At 50.7% G+C, this 15277-nt stretch overlaps 6 protein-coding genes and 1 non-coding gene across 7 annotated transcripts; 4 read left to right on the forward strand and 3 right to left on the reverse strand.

The window, feature by feature from the left end:
• Positions 1 to 806: 806 nt before the first annotated feature.
• On the forward strand, positions 807 to 1694 carry BDV17DRAFT_86541 (C2H2-type zinc finger protein). Its single transcript, XM_073765255.1, has one exon. The coding sequence runs from the start codon at positions 1061 to 1063 to the stop codon at positions 1613 to 1615; it is 555 nt and encodes a 184-aa protein (XP_073615733.1). The 5' UTR covers positions 807 to 1060; the 3' UTR covers positions 1616 to 1694.
• A 2033-nt stretch (positions 1695 to 3727) lies between these two features.
• Positions 3728 to 4636, forward strand: BDV17DRAFT_291224 (uncharacterized protein; the record flags this gene model as incomplete). The annotated part of the gene is made up of 2 exons (XM_073762090.1): positions 3728 to 4168; positions 4238 to 4636. The coding sequence occupies 2 exons, from the start codon at positions 3728 to 3730 to the stop codon at positions 4634 to 4636; spliced, it is 840 nt and encodes a 279-aa protein (XP_073615734.1).
• A 150-nt stretch (positions 4637 to 4786) lies between these two features.
• Positions 4787 to 6371, reverse strand: BDV17DRAFT_291225 (MmgE/PrpD family protein; the record flags this gene model as incomplete). The annotated part of the gene is made up of 4 exons (XM_073762091.1): positions 4787 to 4922; positions 4978 to 5756; positions 5833 to 5970; positions 6048 to 6371. The coding sequence occupies 4 exons, from the start codon at positions 6369 to 6371 to the stop codon at positions 4787 to 4789; spliced, it is 1377 nt and encodes a 458-aa protein (XP_073615735.1).
• A 2104-nt stretch (positions 6372 to 8475) lies between these two features.
• On the forward strand, positions 8476 to 9204 carry BDV17DRAFT_291226 (uncharacterized protein; the record flags this gene model as incomplete). The annotated part of the gene is made up of 3 exons (XM_073762092.1): positions 8476 to 8532; positions 8596 to 8844; positions 8971 to 9204. 3 exons carry the CDS (start codon positions 8476 to 8478, stop codon positions 9202 to 9204), a joined length of 540 nt encoding a protein of 179 aa, XP_073615736.1.
• A 1723-nt stretch (positions 9205 to 10927) lies between these two features.
• Positions 10928 to 12207, forward strand: BDV17DRAFT_291227 (zinc-dependent alcohol dehydrogenase; the record flags this gene model as incomplete). Its single annotated transcript, XM_073762093.1, has 3 exons — positions 10928 to 11036; positions 11128 to 11418; positions 11519 to 12207. The coding sequence occupies 3 exons, from the start codon at positions 10928 to 10930 to the stop codon at positions 12205 to 12207; spliced, it is 1089 nt and encodes a 362-aa protein (XP_073615737.1).
• A 122-nt stretch (positions 12208 to 12329) lies between these two features.
• BDV17DRAFT_281714 (aldo/keto reductase) lies at positions 12330 to 13732 on the reverse strand (the record flags this gene model as incomplete). Its single annotated transcript, XM_073760074.1, has 5 exons — positions 12330 to 12617; positions 12694 to 13264; positions 13337 to 13417; positions 13468 to 13554; positions 13608 to 13732. The coding sequence occupies 5 exons, from the start codon at positions 13730 to 13732 to the stop codon at positions 12330 to 12332; spliced, it is 1152 nt and encodes a 383-aa protein (XP_073615738.1).
• A 571-nt stretch (positions 13733 to 14303) lies between these two features.
• BDV17DRAFT_t79 lies at positions 14304 to 14377 on the reverse strand. The gene has a single exon. It is a non-coding gene; the product is annotated as a tRNA-Asn (tRNA).
• Between the last annotated feature and the right edge of the window lie 900 nt (positions 14378 to 15277).

The following is a 15277-nucleotide window of genomic DNA, read 5'->3' on the forward strand; positions in this document are numbered from 1 at the left end:
GCCGTATGTACATGAAGGGTTCGTTGAAGGAGGAAAAGATAGATAGTCGTGTGTGGAAAAGGTAGGAGGTAAGCGAGGGTGGGTCTTCGTACGAGGTCACATGATGACCGAGTAACAACAACTGAAGAGGTGCCTCGTACGAGGAACCCATAACAATGAGCTATTACTTAATAAATTACTTCTGGGGGTCCTTTATATCTCGATATATATTATATAAAACCTATACATCTTGTAGAGGAAAACACTAAATTACAAGCTTTAAATAAAAAGGAGAAGTCTAAAGTAAAAGGATCAAGGCGCTAGATAGCTCCTAATAAAGACCTTTTAGTACAGGAAGGCAGGGATCTTATTATATTAAGAAATAAGTAACTGGAGGTGGTTGAAGCTATCCCCGAGGTATCTGCACCTTTAACTTCAAACATGCCAAGACATGCACCACCGACGTGTTCAGAATGTTATATCAAAGGACATATTAGAATAAACTGTCCTAACTTTACTCAGATTGCCCGCCCAAACAGGAAAACAAGTCCCAAAGTTTGATATTGCCCAGGTTTACTCAGAGGATGTGCGTGATCTCTTGATCAGGAACCGACGGCTAGGTGAGCATCTAGCCGCGTGCTTCTCCCAGGGAAAGGAGGAATCGTATAACCCGGTAGTCTTGATGCGCGGCCATGGCTTCACGGTTGCAGGAGCAAGTATCGAGGAAAGTGTTTATAGAGCTATATATACCGCGGAAAACGCTCGAGTGCAGAGTGCCTCGCTGAGCCTTCAGCTAGCTGCAGCCACCGCACCTCTAAAACAGGGCGAGTCTCTGTACTACTTGGACGAAACGGAACTGGATGCTGCGACTCAAATGACGCAATGGTCGGTGGTGAGGCCGTGGAAGCTGTGGGTGAGGGAGGTTGAAGAAGCCGGACTGTACCAGAATAAGCACTAGGCAGCTAGGGAGAACATCGGACCGACCTTCGCAATCCTAATTTGCAGGGAAATCTCATCTCATCCTCTTTACACCGTACTCCTGCTTTGCTCTCCAACATTCACTGATTCATCCCCCTGAGTAATGCCCAACGCCTCCCCTCAAACCCGGCGACAGCGCCTGTGCCCATGGTGCCCCAGGTCCTTCACCAAAGGAGAGCATCTCGCAAGGCATGTCCGCACACATACTAAGGAAAAACCGTTCATCTGCACCGAGTGTAAAAAGTCCTCCAGTCGCCAGTGTCACCAATCTCGCTTAGCTGCCCTGTCAGTAATGCTCATGAGCTCTAGCGATTCTCTCCTCCGCCACATTAGGTCCCATAAATCTGGAGATTCCATGTCGCCGAGGGGGGCAAATGCCTCTTCGTCAGACACCATGCTCTCCATCAGAGACCATTGCGCAAGCATATCCTTCTACATGCAACACCTGGTCAGTCATACGGCCATCGAAGATTGTCGTCGACCACATAGACAGCGATTTCCACGCCCTCGGCGCTGTCACGACCTGCGTCACGAGTTCTGTCGACTAGCTGCCCGAGGTGGACTTGGTTGTCTTCGACTGCGACGAATCGCACTAGGTGCGTCCAGGTATTCATGCTGGGATAAGAAAATGGAAATTGCCAGGGATTGCAGTTGCTGAACGCGATCGGTGTGGGAGTCTTGGAAGTATTCATGATAGCCTTTTTTAGTATTGTCCCACATCGCTTCCACAAGTGTGGGCAAGGGTGGTGGCGTGAGGAGCGGGACCAGGGGCAGTATGGCAACCTGATGAATGGTCCCGCATAATATACACATACAGAGCCAATGCACACGCTCAGAACGCAGAGGATCATCAACTGCATAGCAGACTTGGTAATAGGCCTTACTGGCAGCAAGTGACTTGTCTGGGCTTGCTCCACGACCATCGCGTCCCCCACAAACCAAAGGGGGAAAATACGTGCAATGATCTTTATTTGACTGCCATTGAATCACAGCTTGTGCTATTTCCCCCACCCCTCCTCGTCCCTTGTTCGCTTCTGATGGGTCTAATCCGAGAAAAGAACAAGCAAGAGTAGTTAATATGGGTATGCAACGTGTTGCTAAGTTTATTGCGAAGGTCTATCTAATCTATCGTCGCAGAGCCAGCAAGTCGTGAAGGGGCCCAGTTACTATAAACAGAGGCTTATTTCAACCTTCCCCATAGATTTGGTTCCACTGGGCGGTTCCCAAGGATATCCTCGATCCTTTCAATCACGTCTCGCATGCTCTTGATCTTTCTGTGCACATCCAGCGCTTTCATGTTCTCGGTAACCTGCGCAGGCCGACTCGCACCTGTAACAACCGTCGACACGGTCTCGTTCAAAAGCCACCACCACACGAGCGCGAGCTGAGCAGTCGTGCACCCAAGCTCCGTCGCAATCTCTGTCAGACGACGAACCTTCTCAATCTTAGCTCTCTCTTTCGCCGAGGATAATGCCAATACCTTTCCAGAATTGATCATATTCTCCTTGTCAGACGCCGCCACATTAGTAGCCGCAAAGCGCGAGTCCCGTTGGATCCCCTCATTGTACTTCCCAGTAAGGACCCCATTGTCCGGGGGCGATCATATCGTCAACCCATACCGATAGTTCTCCAGAACAGGAACCAACTCCCCCTTCGCCCGTTCCCTCCAGAACAGCTGTGTGGGTATCACCATGTCGCTTCGTTTGAACTGGAGCTCCTTGATTATCTAGCCGAAGGTGCGCTCGCATTCTCCCGATGCATACACCTCTACGGTGTCGAAGTAGTTGACGCCGTGATCCCAAGCTTTCCGCATGCAGTCTCGCGTCGTTTCGTACCCGCACTGTCCGCCCACTGGGATCATTTCAGTATCTGGCGCCTCCTGTTCACAGAATGAAACTCGAATGGACATAGCCTACCTGTTACCCATGATCCAAACGATAAGGCTGAGACCCTGAGGAATTTCCCAAGAATCGGTACAACATGTTCTTGACTTCAGTCTTTGCATGCCGCTTCTGGAGGCCATTTCAGCGGTTTAATAGTGAAGAATTCACGCGCTGGTTGACGCATTGTATACAGGAATTGTGATTTCTAGAACTTGTGAACCTGGTCTTTTGTGAAACCGAGCTTTCGCAATATCCCGGAGCCAGTTCCCCAGGGTCCAACTAGTGCCTGCTCCATGGCAGGTGGCCCGCAAGCAAAGGCCTTGGCCCCCGAAATTGAATTCTCCATGACGCCCCGAAGCAGCTGCTCGTGAATGTACCCGGTCCTGAGCTTACTCGACTCCCCCGGCTCCTTCGGGCGGCTAACAGAGAACAGACTTGAACCGCCCAGGAAACCCCTTTGCAAGATTTTCCAATTCGGGACGGAGCAGGATGTCCTCTTCCGTGTTTACACCAGAGACCAGCGTGATTTTCGTCCGGACGTCGGGGGTCTTTAGGATAACCTCTGATCAACTGGTGCATGGAGGTTATCCCTGCTCCTCCGGCCAGGAGGTAGACGTGAGGAACCAAGTTCGGTTTCCATTCAAACCCCTCAGCGGAGCGAGAAATGCTAAGGAGTCGCCAGGGTTAGGAGAATGGATATGGCTGCTGGCTTTCCCGTTTGGGTATCGTTTGACTATTAGCTCTGGCTGGAAGAGCCGACGTCTCGTCGGGCGATAGAGGAACGTTTCAATGGACCCTAAACTGCAACAGGCATAAATAGCGGCAAAAAAAAAATCCTAAAGAAACACCAGACTATCTCTATTGTCAGTGCATGTGTCAGCTCTACAATGTCCCAACCGAATATCCTGATCATCGGCGGAGGCGCCTTCGGAACTTCAGCTGCATATCATCTGTTTAACCGGGGATACTCCAACATCACCGTCCTCGACAGATTTTCGGCGCCTTCACGCGACGCTGCAGCCACCGATCTGAACAAAATCATTCGCTATGATTACCCCAACCCGCTGTACACAAAGCTGGGCCCGGAAGCCATGGACGTCTGGAAGAACCCCAACATGCTCTTCCAGGGCCTCTTCCACGGGACAGAGCGGATTCTGGCTGCTCACGATATAACTCGTGATTTCTTGCAAGCTGCATATGGCGGGATAATTAGGGCGGGTAAGAAAGAGGTGAGATGGTTAAGCACCTCTGAGACGAAGAAGACCTGGCCTAGATTCACGGGGCCGTTTAAGGAGTGGCGGGATCTCTGGAGTCCTGAGGCTGGATGGGTGAGTGTCCTCATTTATTTTACAACCGAGGTCTCTCCTAATATTATTGTTTGTGTTATTGTGTTATAGGTCCCATCTGGCCAGCCTCTACACCGGTTCGCCATAGCGGCCCAGGCAAATGGCGTCGAGTACGTTTCCGGAGACGCTGGCTACGTTAAGCAGTCTCTTTTCAATGCGAAGAGCGAGTATATCGGTGCCCTAGCTGCCAATTGTCAACCACTAAAGTTCAATTCGAACGAAAGGGACGGCGACACCAGAGACATAAATTTCCGCATCTGCGCATACCCAGGAACAAAGAACCTCTTTATCGGCACCGGCGGGTCCGGCCACGGATTCAAGTTCATGCCTATGATTGGGGAGTACATTGACAATACGCTGGAGGGCAAATTGAATAAGGGGTACGCGGAGCTCTGGAAGTGGCGGTCTGGGGCTACGCCGGTTAAGACGGGGAGGGAGCCGCGTCCTTGACCGCAGAGGCATTTGGGCGAGTTGGATGGGTGGAAGGGGGAGGAATAAGAGGGTTGTAAGGGGGAAGTTGTGATGGGGTTTGCGTTGTTCTGTAGGCAATTCAAAGTGTGAGGGATAAGCTCATGCAATGCTCTGTATTTGACTTTGGAATTAAGCGAATGCGTATCCCTCTATCTTATGCTGTGACTCCAAGTTCCATATCCTTTGAAGAGCATCTTTGAACGCAGGGATGTCCTGAACCTCGCCGTACTCAGCAAGTGCCAAAGCTTTAGACTCGATCTCTTCCCTGTTGCTTGTTAGCTCTTTGAGAACCCAAGTTGCTAAAATGAAAGCAAGCTCACCGTGTCAACGTCCACCCCGGGTCCCCCTTAACCACATCCACCGACCTCGTCAACACCCTCCCATCCTTCGTCCGCACCTCAACCCTACCAAGCCACTTCTCCGGAAAAGCCTTATCAATCTGCTCATCAAGCACCATCTCAACCCTCCCCTGCAGCTCCCTCAACTCAGGATCCACCAAATCCGCCTCCGTAAAATCCATCAACCCCGCAGACCCTTTCTTCCCCGCAACAGCCAACACAAACCCCATAGAGAACTTACTCTGATGTACCGTCCTCCCCTCGCCACTCAGTCCCAAAACATCAAGCGCAGCCTTATACGTATACGCCGTGACCTTCTCAATCTGGTTATAATGAACCCCCTCCTCGCGAAGCAAGGCAATCAGCGCGTCCGCACTGGGGTGCGTATGGCGACACGAAGCATGCCATTTGAAACTCGACTCGAGAACAGACCATTTCCGCCCTAGATCCCGATCGATAGCTTCAGGGGTGACGTCTAACTGTCCCAATATCGCACCCATCCCCCTCGGACCTTCTAGGATATCGCCTGTCCCCAGTAACCCCGACGCAGAGGTATAAGCGGAATATACACCCGCCGCGCAAGCCTGCGCTGTATGGACTTGCTTTGAGTGCGTCGCGTCCAGCAGGAACTGCCAGAGGCCTGCGGCTTGGGTGCCTGCTGTTCCGAGCGCCGAGACGAATTGATCTGTGTTTAGACGCAGCAAGCACGCGCTTGTTGCGGCGGCCCCGAGGATGCCTGTTGTTGCTGTTGTGTGGAATTTCTGGGGCGAATGTTAGTAGGGTGGGTTTTTTTTGGAAGGGGGAGTGTGGTTCCCGATGGTGGTGGTGGTGGTATACTTCGTAATGCGCCTTTCCTAAGTACTCGCCCGCTCGACAGGCGACTTCGTATCCCACGACACAGGCAGTTATGAAGTCTTTCCCGTTCGCGCCGACGTCCTGTGCTACGGCTAGTGCGGTTGGGAAGATAACCGTAGCCTGCACAAACAGTCAAAATCAAGCCTCTTCCAATCCCAAGCTTAACTCCAAGGAGAGAAGAAAGAAAATAAACATACCGGATGCATCATACTCCTATTATGCAAATCATCCTGCTCAACAACATGCGCACTCGCCCCATTAACCAGCGCCGCGAAAGCGGCACTCGTCCTAGTCTCAGGAAAACCTATAATTTCACATTTCCCACTGTCAGGGCCCATCTTCTTGCTATATCCTAGCATCGACGTCACGGCGATGTGGCCCCGCCCTGCGACGGCGCAGGCGAGTGTATCTGCGAAGAAGTCCTTTGTGCGGGAGATTACGGGGGCGGGGAGGTGGGTGTATTTTAGGTTCGTGGCCCATTTTGCGAGGGTTTGTGTGCGGGTAAGGGGTATTGATGTCATCGTAGTTTCAAGGTTGTTGGATTAGAGCGTAGTCAGGTAGAATTCAAGGATGTTCGGTGTGGGGGGTATGGGGGTTTAAGCTTATATGGGGATAACCGAAATGCCGTGGGAGTCGGCTATATGCTATGTGGGGTTGGTCCCTCCGCAGTTGGGAGGCATACTTCAGACCCTTAGAATAAGCTAAAGTACATAAAATATAGAAGAGCTTCTTTTCGCAAAGACACGGATACTTGAGTAACTCATCACAGGTCATCCGCACTATCTCTTTTCAGGCGTGGTTGTTGCCAGGCCATCTAGACAGTCTTTTCCTGACACATGGAATAGTCTTCAAGGACAATCACCTTGATTACCTGTGTGGTCGATATTTATACAGAATGAGGGAGTGTCTTAGAAAGGTCGCTTAATCCAGCCCAGCTGGATGGGCCCCCTACATCAGCCCCGGTTCCGCGTCTAGATGTAGATACAAAGTCACTGTTGCAGTGAGGTTTTCATAGGTGGACTATACAGATCAGGGCTCTACAGAATCCTGACATAAACCATACGGATTATGCCTGAACTGTGCATTTCACAGTTATTGTAATAAGCTGGAGCCTAATGATAAGCTGAAGCCAAGAATGGGGAGGGCACTGGGGGTTATTACATATTGTACAGACAAAATTATGAAGTTCTGCAAGGTTATACCGCAGTGCAGTCAGCCATTCATGGTAGCTGTGAACAAAATGAATAAAGTGAACGTCTGTATGAAACATGAACCTGTGTGATGATAGATAGAACTCTTGCGTCTGATAGCTTCAACAGACCTCACATCACCCAATTCTGCTTCTCTCATCGACGTCTCCCTCTGTCCCTCTCTGTTCCTGTCCCACCAAAACTCCCACAAACTCATCTCTGCAACTCGAGCTCGCCTGAAGCCCTACCACCATGGTTGCCCGCACTGCAGGGGGCGTTCCCCCAGCGCCACACAGATAGCAAGACGCAAAGAACGCGGCGGAGGCCATCGTCAACGCCAACAAGCGAAACAGCGCCGTCTACGCAACGCTCACTCCTCAGCTGCCGATAAGCGAGCGACGCTCCTCATCGTGGTGGCTTCTGCACTACTTCCTCTAGCAGTAGGGGTTTTTCTGATGTTTTCTGTTTTATCACGGGCCGGTGCTCTTGAATCTTCGTCTGGAAGAGGTATGGGTGGGTGGGTGCCGGTCTTCTCATGGGGCTGGTCCATATGGTATCGTTGGATGAACTACGGATATGACAAGGGTTGCCTCTGACTGTCGGTTTCTCCTTTTCCTACTGTTGAACGAACGCAACTATCTGTCTCATAACATAATAACAACGTGTGCAAAGGAGGGTTGGTATCAGAAATAAATTAGCCTCAGAGCCGGGCTTTCGTCCTACTCGGTAGCCGTATGAATGTCCTGTCGTTTGTTAGCCGAGAATGGACAACTAGCTTGTCTTCTGCTTCAGCGGCGTTTGTAGATGCTTGTACAAAGCCATTGCACTACTAAAGTAAAATATCTGCCCAAAAGCCCTTGGCCGAGTTCAATCATAAGGTGGTAGGTCTCGCCATATTTTTCCGCTTGTTATCTAGTTTGTTAGAGACGTTGGGAACCCTGAGGTGAAGCCTTAAAGTGAAGCTCAGTGATTCTTTGTTCATTCCTGTTAGTAACTGTCGGAGGCTGAACACCTGACCCTCCATTGAGTGTGAATTTTACCAAGGCATGCAGTCCGCTCTTTCACTTTTAGGCAGTCCAGTCTCCCATAGAAAGCCCTGAGTCCAAGGCCAAGGCTGGTTCTTGCATGCACATTGGTTATGTTCTCTATATAAGCTTACTTCACCTTACAATTCTATTCACACCATCTGTGACAATCTACCACCCACCCCGATTCCCACTTAACGAACCATTCTTAAGCGAGCACCCAGAAAAAAATAAATATAACCCTCCACCCATTCCCAGCTCCCAAATCCCCTTCTGCAACCTCCATCCTTTAATCCTCAACTGCTCTTAACTCACCGAGTGGCCAACCCTCTATCACCCCTCAAACAACACATCAAATCCATCCGTCCTGCTCTATCCTTCAACCCATCTACCATCTAAGACTCGGCAAGATGCGCCTCATCAAGCTGGTCCTCCTCATCGCTTGCTTCGCCGCCGTGGCGTCGGCCGTACGTACCCACTACCCATTCATCCTGGTCTGTACGCACTAACAAATGGGCTTCGATCTCCAGCACACTGTGACCTGCTGGGGCGACGACCGCAGAAAGGCAGGCACGCACAAGGGAACAAAAGCAGGCATCGAATTCTTGGAGAAAATCCAGAAAGGCAATTGGAAAGACCTTGACAAGGCTGGCATGACGCGCTTTGAATACGAGCACGGTAGATACAAGTTCGTTAGTGCCCGCCCATCCTCCTGCGAGCAAATCCACTGCCATGATGACGGGAAGGGACTCTACTCGGCTATCTGGTTCTGCAATGATGTATGTCTTACCTCTGACCAGGTATACTGAGACTGGGTCGAGTTTGAGTTGAGCGTTTGGTTCGGCTCTTTGTCTGCCTCGATGAACAAAGGAAAGCTAATCGAGTATCACTTTCATCTGATATAGGAGTGGACGAAGGTCCGTTCAATGGAAATCGAACACGTCTTGGAGGCCATCTGGATTATCAAGGAGGATTGCGAGGTGGCAAACGACGCCATGTTCGTTGGAGGTGAACTCCTCCAGCCTGATCTGTGGCGCGTCAAGATTCAGAAGCCGAAGAAGGGCCAGTGTTACAAAAAGTGGCCAGCGCTTGGTGACGTGCCTAACATCCCAAATTGTGCTTATGATGCATGCAAGTGATGTATGATGCAGATTGGACGTGCCTTGACTAGTTTCTTCTTGTTTGAGCATGGTCCTTCAAAAGGGCATCCCGGAATACCTTTTTTTTCTTTCCTTTTTTTTTCTTTTCTTTTGATATAGGTTGAAGGGGAAGAGTTTAGCCTGGGGCTATTCAACAAGCCAGATGTGGTATTTCTTTTTGATATTGTTTTGACCTTAGTATCACGTCCAATCTTGGTCTTGTCTCGATCGTGCAAGGTCACTGATTATGGCTAGTACCAGAAAATAAAAATCCTTTTTTTTTCCTTTTCAGGTACACTATCACGGTCTGTTGCAGAAGCTAGAGGAAACTGACACATGGCCAGACTGATATGTAACAGTTTCATGGTTGATCCAGTCTTTTGTATACAAAACCGTGGTATTGGTTCTCTTGAACTTCAGCAGCTATATTAGTAGACCATTGTTGACTGAAGGCTGAATTCGCATATCTAGCTGTAAGCTCCGGACCGTTGTCCAACTTGCTTCCATATAGAGCCTGATGAATTGCTTGACCGGCCGCTGGGTCTTGCACTTGCAGCTCAGCTCCTTCGCTTCCCTCTAATACCATACTTCTGTAGAGCGAAAACAGCGACATAATACTCTAGGACGCACAGTGTTTCTTTCCGAGGACCAAATAATGGCCGGCATGTAGTTCCATCTATCTTCTTCTGTGCGCCCCTACGCCTACTTTAATCTTTCGCTCCTACCCCAACATATACGCTGCTGTCAGTGAATAATATTAGCGGCCAATCATGAGAAGCAAGATTCAAGTGATGCTTCAATCGTATCAATCAGTGAATTCTACACTGAGTGGATGTCTGATGCAAATGAGGACCGTGGGCCAAACTTTCCTTTTCCATCCTAAGACATAGCCAGCTCCTTGAAACTGCATCGACCACATGGATATCATCAGCAGTTCCCCACGGTTCTTCGTACATCATCTGGAAAGTCCAGACTAGCATCTCAAAATCATATATTGAAACTGCCTTGGTCTTGCGAACACTTCGCGGTCTATACCAGAGATGGTCAAAATGCCCACCAAACATGCGGCCGTATCCCAGCTGTGCGCTTTATTTCTTCCTTGTTGTTGGTGATTCTGAAATCTGATATACTTAGTTACTGCAACTTCCTGGTTGCGTTGGGAGCGCTGACTGTAGGTACGGTCCACATCACATCCACACTTGCCGGCATTATACATGGATATTTCAACGCTTCATGCATGCGTGCGAATTTAAGAGAGCCTAATTCAATCACAGGGCAAGTACCGAACATCCCATGAGCACCTCTATCTTAACCAATCATTCGAAAGCTCAGATCCTACAAACACACTCGGTATTTTCACCTTCGCGACGGCTCTATTCCGCGGCCAACCCCACATCCCTGCAGCACCAGTGGAGAGAAGTGCGGAGAGCCAAGCATGACAGCAGTAAAGCATTAATCCAGGGCCCCTGCTAGATCGGAAATACGGATATAAACTGCATCGCCAAGAGTAGATCATCTCGTTGTGGGTTCTAAATTAGTTCTACTCCATGTGGCAATGCACACGGCCTAAACAGGTACGATCCTTCCGTGTTTTGACTTGGATGAAGGGGCTAATGATACCCCGAGTCTAGTCTTAAGATAAGGGGACCACAGCCTGGGATTCGGAGACTCGTGCAGTAACGTAGCTTGAACGAACGAGACAAGGCAAACACCTTAAGGTATCATGGCCACAGCCCAATTCAGCATCCCAACACACTGTAAAGCCGGCGTCGTCGAAAATGAGGGAGCAGACTTTGGAATTCGCGTCGAGACAGTTCCAGTTCCAGAGCCAGGTACATCTCTTTCCCTTCCTTCCCTTTCCATCTGTACTTAGCATCAATCCACATCCTACATACCTCGCAAAAAGCTAACCCCAACCCCCAGGCCCAACCGACCTCCTCATACGCCTAACGGCAACCGGAATATGCTCCTCAGACATCCACATGATGCAATCCGACCTCGGCACGCCACCAATGTCGGCCTTCGGCGTGCGCTCGCCAGGCCACGAGGGCGTCGGCGTGGTCGTTAAGACCGGCGCGGACGTGACGAACTTCTCGGTGGGCGATCGGGCTGGGATTAAGCCGTTGATTGATACTTGTGGGGCTTGCGAACTGTGTTTGGATCAGAGGGAGATGTATTGTGCTGGTGGGGTGCACACGGGGCTTATGGTTCCTGGTGAGTCTTTGCGCCGACATCAACATTGGTTTCGTGACTGGATTGGACAAAGCGGGAGGCTGATGTTGATGTTGATGTTGATATTGATATTGGACGACAGGTACATACCAACAATACATCATCTCTCCCGCTCGCTACGCATCTCCCATCCCCGAGGGTATCCCCGATGAGATCGCCGCGCCCATCATGTGCAGCGCAGCAACAATGTACCGCTCACTTGTCGAGTCCGGCCTGAAAGCAGGCCACTGGGCTGTGTTCCCTGGTGGCGGCGGTGGAGTAGGTATCCAGGGAGTCCAGCTCGCAAGAGCAATGGGCATCCGTGCTATAGTCGTTGACACCGGTGCCGCGAAGCGCGCATTGTCGCTAGACATGGGCGCGGAGGCCTTCGTCGACTTTAAAGAAACACCTGATACAGCTGCTGCGGTGATCAAAATTGCAGATGGGAAGGGCGGACATGGGGTCTTCGTTACAGCACCAGCAGCTTACAAGACTGCTTTATCGTTTGTTGGAACGCGCGTCGGGCCCGTTATTATGTGCGTGGGACTGGCGCCGAAGGACTCCGTCATTGTCGGTGGGGATCCGAATCAGTTGATTTTTCAGAATGTTACTATTAAGGGGACGCTTGTGGGGAGTCAGCGGGATGTAGCTGCTGCGTTGGACTTTGCGCGACGAGGACTCTTGAGGCAGATTTGTGAGGTCTATCCTGTAGATCGATTACCGAAGGCTGTGGAGAAGTTGCGTAGGGGGCTAGTTTCTGGGAGGATGGTTGTTAAGTTTGATGTTGATTAGAGTAGAGAGACCAGTGCAGTAATAATTGGAGCGGTGGTATGTTTATATTCTTTACATAACTTCTATGTGCATAAGACAGATCTGCTCCCATCGGTCATCCCGGTAGGCCTCAGCCACCCTGTTTAAACATGCGGCCGGTTCTTGACAGCAGCCGGCTGCGGCGGCGCATCAAGCAAGTGCGATGCCTGGGTAAGCCAGACATCCGCTGCAGTGTTGCTGGTCGAGTACTCGCGGAAGATGAAGCTCATGGGGAATCCGACATCAAACTCGGCGGCGCCGTCAATCTCAGCCAGGTCCTCGTCCGTCAACGTGATGCTCAACGCCTCAATGTTGGCCTTTAGATGCTCGACCTTGCGCTGGCCGATGATGGGGAAGACGTAGGGGGTTTTGTGCATTACGTAGGCGAGGGCCTGTACGCTTGTTAGATTTCAGGTTCGTTCTTGGTGGTATGACTTTGGTGGGTGGGTGGATGGATGGATAACTTACAATCGCATGCAGTGTCCCCCCCTTCCTGTTCGCAACCTTCTCCAACGCATCCGAGATCTTAACATCCTGCTCACTCAGCTCCGCCCCACGGTTACTCGAGTCCCCCTGCGCCGCCTTCCTCGCCTCAGCAGTCTTAAACTTCCCCCCACCAAGCGGCGCCCAGGGGGCAATCCCCATCCCCTGATCCCGACACATGGGGATGATCTCCCTCTCCATATCGCGGAACCCGGCGTTCCACTTCCCCTGGTAGACGCTGAACTGGCGCAATCCATGCTGCTTCGCGTAGTCGTTTGCCTTAACGACGATCCAGGCCGGCGTGTCGGAGACACCCAGGTAGAGCACTTTACCTGCGGAGACGAGGCTGTTCAGCCCGTGCATGACTTCCTCCACGCCCGTGGTGAAGTCCCACCAGTGCAGGTAGAGGAGGTCGATATAATCTGTTTGGAGCTTCTTGAGGCTGTTTTCGACGGAGACGCGCATCGATTTGAAGGAGTTGCCGACGAAGTTGGATTGAATGGGTTCTTTGTCGCGGTGGGAGGTTCGGTACCCGGTTGTGTATTTTGTTGCGAGGCTGGATGGTCGTTAATGAGGTCGTTTTGTCTGCGTGGGTGGTTTGGAGGGTGCAGAGGGGGTTAGGACGTACACTATCTGGTCGCGGTTACCGCGCTTCTTCATCCATTCGCCGATCCATTTCTCGCTTTCTTCTTGCTGGTAGTTGTTTGCACTAGACGGAGTAAGTAATTGGCGTTAAGAACGGCTCGGGGTGGCGCATACGTGTCGATGAAGTTTCCGCCGGACTCGTAGAACGCGTCGAGGAGGGCAAAGGACTGGTCCTTGTTACATTCGCCCATGAATTCCTTCCTTCAGGGTATTAGCTCCAGCTCGGTCGTAGTAGGGAAAATGGGCTATCATACCAAGAGTCACCGAAGTTCATGGCACCCAGACACAGCGGGGAGACCTTGACACCAGCCGAGGGGGCTAGAACCCGGTGGTAGCCAAGGAGGGTAGGCGGCTTGGGTGCTGGAGCAAAGATAGACATCGTGAGTTGTATACGTATGATCAGGTTATCGTACAAACGATGGTTTGCTTCTCCTGGCCCATGGCGAGGACAAGCTCCCTTTAAGAATGCAGGCTCCTGGCTACCGAGGTACACGGTCCACAGATAGCAGTGCCACTGCTATGACGAGGAGGACCCAAAAGGAGCATTTGGATAATCGACGAGGGGTTCTGGAGCCCCACTAGAGCTTCGGATGTGCCATTGCCAGTGGCAGGCAGGGTGGGTATAGTAGCGGTAAGCTTGACTGGGGTCTGCAGGCTGCTGACAAGTGTATTCCCATTGGCGAGAAGCAGTGTAAGCTGCTTACAGTGGAGCTTGGTGTGCCGGACTTTACGGATTTACCTCGTGGGAGTCTGGATGTTGGTGGTGTGGTATGTTTGGCAAATCATCATGTAACTTTTCCCTCAAGGTTGTTGCTACTGCAGGGCCCTCTGTACCAAATATCAAAATATCCAATCATGGCTATAGGTGCAGACATTTTTTAGTATCAGGTCTGGATCCAAACTGGTGCTCTGGTTACGAGACAGGAAAAAAGGAAAAAAAGAAAAAAAAACGTCCCCGGTCAGGATCGAACTGACAACCTCTCGATTAACAGTCGAACGCGCTAACCAATTGCGCCACGGAGACGAATCGTTAAAAGACAGCTTTTTGCTTTGACATTATAAGACTATAAGAAACTGCATTTTGAAGGTGAAGGTAGCCGGGGACAAGAGCTTAACCCCGATGGTTCGCTGACTGCGAGTATCGAGCATGAACTGCCTTATTCAGTTACAGGTACTCTATTTAGCATCATCTGCTCCACTGCAGCCAGCACAGTACACAAGAACCGGGGATTATACGACTTGCTGACATGGTGTTCAGTCTTGGCCTACGTACTGGTCCGCAGGGTAGCGCACAAAGTATATCTGTATGTATGTGTGTACTCTTTTGCCAACCACCTCCTTGATCATCTTCGAAACAAGCATATCTCCCGTTTTCCTTTTACAATAAAAGCTCCACCACAACAATGACAAACCAAAAGGATTCAATGCTCAAACTGAAACGCAATCCATATATTGAGGACACCTTATCGAAGTTTATACACCCGCACGCATTCACTCTCCTACTGGCGAGGATCTGGCCAAGTCGCATGCATCTGGTAGGAGTGAAACCTGGCTTTGGATACATAGCTAGCATCTGACTACTTGGCCCTGAGGGCTTTAATCCGACAACATTCCAGCCGTATTCTCGTTGTCTTTGGGCCAGGCGTGAGCATGCGCGTGGGCACCAGAAGTGGGCGAGTAACATGCACGAGTGGGCAGCGAATGCTGCGAGGGGCGAGCCCGTATGAACATCATTCAGTAGAGCCAGGCATACGTTCATCGTCCTCCAGCTCTAGAGACAAAGAAGACCCGCGACCGTAGCGAAAGAAACTTGAATCGACCGAGGGTCGCAAAAAGCAAATGGGGGCCTACATACCTATGCCCTGAGAAAGTGATCAAACACCCATACTTTCCTTGAGCTGGTTTTGTATATCATCCTAACCGA

The sequence above is a fragment of the Aspergillus undulatus genome (assembly GCF_047715775.1).
Source record: "Aspergillus undulatus strain CBS 261.88 unplaced genomic scaffold BDV17scaffold_23, whole genome shotgun sequence".
Taxonomy (NCBI): Eukaryota; Fungi; Ascomycota; class Eurotiomycetes; order Eurotiales; family Aspergillaceae; genus Aspergillus; species Aspergillus undulatus.

Coding starts and splice junctions, on each gene's coding strand:
- BDV17DRAFT_86541 (XM_073765255.1), top strand. CDS start 1,061: ATGCCCAACGCCTCCCCTCAAACCCGGCGACAGCGCCTGTGCCCATGG.